Source organism: Rhincodon typus, unplaced genomic scaffold (assembly GCF_021869965.1).
Source record: "Rhincodon typus isolate 14 unplaced genomic scaffold, sRhiTyp1.1 hic_rhity00000069, whole genome shotgun sequence".
Taxonomy (NCBI): Eukaryota; Metazoa; Chordata; class Chondrichthyes; order Orectolobiformes; family Rhincodontidae; genus Rhincodon; species Rhincodon typus.
In genome coordinates, this window is record NW_025965707.1 from 156,020 (window position 1) to 158,904 (window position 2,885).

Here is a 2,885-nt window from a genome sequence, read left to right on the forward strand (position 1 = left end):
ACACACACCCATCAACAGTCCGGGGTTCAGCCCAGGTATGGTAGCTCATTGTGGAAGTTGTAGTCGGGGCAGACTTTCTGCACCAGTTTGTAGTCCAGGCTGTAGAAGGCCAGGAAGACGCAGATGACCTTGAAGGGCTTGGCACAGAGCCAGGCGGCGTGGCTCTGAGTGTGCTCGGTGAAGCACACGCGCGACGGATCGTAGAGGCAGGGCCTGTTCCTCCGCGCCCGGTTGGTACGCTCGTACTCCACATGGCAGTTGAAGGGGGGCCTTTGCCCCCTGGCCTCGGCCACCGTGTGCTGGAGCAGGTTGAAGCTGACCAGGCGGCTGGGGGGCACGATGCTGACCGAGACATTGCCCAGCGCCGAGGAATTGTGCCGGAAGTAGACGCTGAACGTCCCGTTGACGTGGTCGACGATCTTGCCAGTCACCAGCAGGCTGAACTTCACCGTCTTCACATTCATGTAGAAGTCTCCCCAGCCAAAAATCTTCTTGCCCTTGCCCGGCTTCGGCGGCACCTTGCGCCCCAGGCGGGAGGGGGCGCCGCCACCTCCTGGCACCAGGAGGTGGACCGGGCCCACCTGGGCCCTGGCGCCCCTGTAACCGAGCTCCTCGACGCTACCCACCAGGTCGATCAGCTCCAGGGCCCTGGCCAGGCGCTCCTCAGCGGGGGGCACCTGAACAACAGCAAAACAGACAGAGGAAGGGAGCGAGAGAGATGTTAGACAGGTTCCAATGGCAGAGGAACTGCCCGCTAACAAAACCCAGCGCCCCCCACCCCCGATGATATTCAAGGATCATTTCGAGGGAGGAGGTGCGGAGGGAAAGGGGGAGGAGGGGTTGTTGTGTGGAAACTGAGGGGGGGCAGGAAGGAAAGTGGGCGAGGGGTTGGGTGGGTGGAAAAGCACAGGAGGAACTCAGATCGCTCGATGTCGTCTGCCATCCGCTGGGCCTCCCTCGATGTTCATCCTTTGTGGCAGGAGGCGGGAGGAGGGGAGGAGAGGAGGAAAAGGAGGGGAAAAAGAGGACAGAGCGGGAAGAACGCAGATGGCTTGACATCGTCTGCCTCCCACACCCTGACGTTCGTCCTTTGAGACAGCAAGCGGAGGCAAGGGGAAGGGAGAAGAGAATGTGGGGGTGGGGGTGGAGGGGGGAGGAGTGGAGGGAAATGTGGGGGAGGAGGAGGAGGAGGAGGAGGAAGAGAGGAAACATGTCAGAAAGGAGGGGCAGGAGGAGAGAGCGGGAAGAATGTGGATCACTCGATATTATCTGCTGCCCACGGAGCCTCCCCACCCACCCCAGTGATTGTCCCAAGCAGCAGGAAGTGGCGGGAGAGAGAGTGCCTGCGTGCGTGCAGGCCACTCAGCCCATCGAGACGACTCTCTGCTCTTTCCCCGAGAGGCGGCGAACGCACTGACGTTTACAGAAACCATGCGCAGGAGGCTGTTCGTCCCCTCGGCCCCTCCTAGCCTGCTCGGTCTGGTCAACACGAAGTGCCCTTTTAGGGGAGGAAAGTGCCATCCTCGCCTGGTCTGTCCTCCACGTGACTCCAGGCCCACAGCAATGTGGCCGCCTCAAAACTGCCCCCCTGGGCAGTTAGGGACTGGCAACGTCTGCTGGGTACAGTCAGCAACACCCATGTCCCCCGAGCGGATAAACAGATAAATATATTGACTCAGTGTCCTGGCATCCACCACACACTCGGCTGGAGGCAGGGCAGTGGTGGGGGAGTGGGGTGGGGGGTTGGATTTAGTCCCATCCAAGAGAGCTCAACCCTCCTCAGCACGCACACACAGAAATTGCTGGAGAAGCTCATCAACGTACAATGGGGGAGAAGGCAGGGCAATGGTTGTGAACAATTTCTGTGATTCTTGGTCTCAAACAGTTTACTGCCTTCTCTACCTCTGGGGACTGCAGAACCTGCTGAGTTCCTCTAGCAATCCCTGCTTCTTTTATCGAGTTATCGAGTCCTACAGCACGGAGACAGGCCCTTCGGCCCAACTTGTCCAGATATCCTAAATTAATCCAGTCCCCATTTCCCAGCATTTGGCCCCATATCCCTCTAACCCCTTCCTATCCATGTCCCCGTCCAGGTGCCTTTTAAATGTTGAGACTGTACCAGCCCCCACCCACTTCCTCTGGCAGCTCGTTCCACACACGCACCACCCTCTGTGTGAAAAAGTTACCCCCTCAGGTCCCTTTTCCCCCTCTCACCTTAAACCTATGCCCCTCTAGTTTTGTACTCCCCCCACCCCCTGGGGGAAAAGACCTTGGCTGTTCACACTATTCTTGGGACAGTGTGGTGAACCAGCGGTTAGCGCTGCTGCCTCATGGCGCCAGGGGCCCGGGTTAGATCCCACCCTCGGGCGACTATCTGTTTGTCCGTGTGGAGTTTGCACATTCTCCCCCCGTGTCTGCGTGGGTTTCCTCCGGGTGCTCCAGTTTCCTCCCACAGTCCAAAGGTGTGCAGGTTAGGGTAGGATTGGCCGTGGGAAATTGTCCCGTAGTGCCCAGGGATGTGCAGGTTAGGATGGGTTGGCCGTGGGAAATTGTCCCATAGTGCCCAGGGATGTGCAGGTTAGGGTGGGATTGGCCGTGGGAAATTGTCCCATAGTGCCCAGGGATGTGCAGGTTAGGGTGGGATTGGCCATGGGAAATTGTCCCATAGTGTCCAGGGATGTGCAGGTTAGGGTGGGATTGGCCATGGGAAATTGTCCCATAGTGCCCAGGGATGTGCAGGTTAGGGTGGGATTGGCCGTGGGAAATTGTCCCATAGTGGCCAGGGATGTGCAGGTTAGGGTGGGATTGGCCATGGGAAATTGTCCCATAGTGTCCAGGGATGTGCAGGTTAGGGTGGGATTGGCCATGGGAAATTGTCCCATAGT

General features: G+C 58.6%; 2 protein-coding genes across 2 annotated transcripts in view; both read right to left on the reverse strand.

Moving 5' to 3' along the window:
• Nucleotides 1–12, reverse strand: part of LOC125488221 (methanethiol oxidase-like) — a 7,819-nt gene extending 7,807 nt beyond the window's left edge. The window contains exon 1 of the mRNA XM_048621148.1: nucleotides 9–12. Within this exon, the coding sequence (XP_048477105.1) occupies nucleotides 9–12 (4 nt within the window). The remainder of the gene's footprint in view (nucleotides 1–8) is intronic.
• A 14-nt stretch (nucleotides 13–26) lies between these two features.
• Nucleotides 27–2,885, reverse strand: part of LOC109926643 (low-density lipoprotein receptor-related protein 1-like) — a 25,534-nt gene continuing 22,675 nt past the window's right edge. Inside the window, exon 11 of the mRNA XM_048621149.1 lies at nucleotides 27–677. Within this exon, the coding sequence (XP_048477106.1) occupies nucleotides 27–677 (651 nt within the window). The remainder of the gene's footprint in view (nucleotides 678–2,885) is intronic.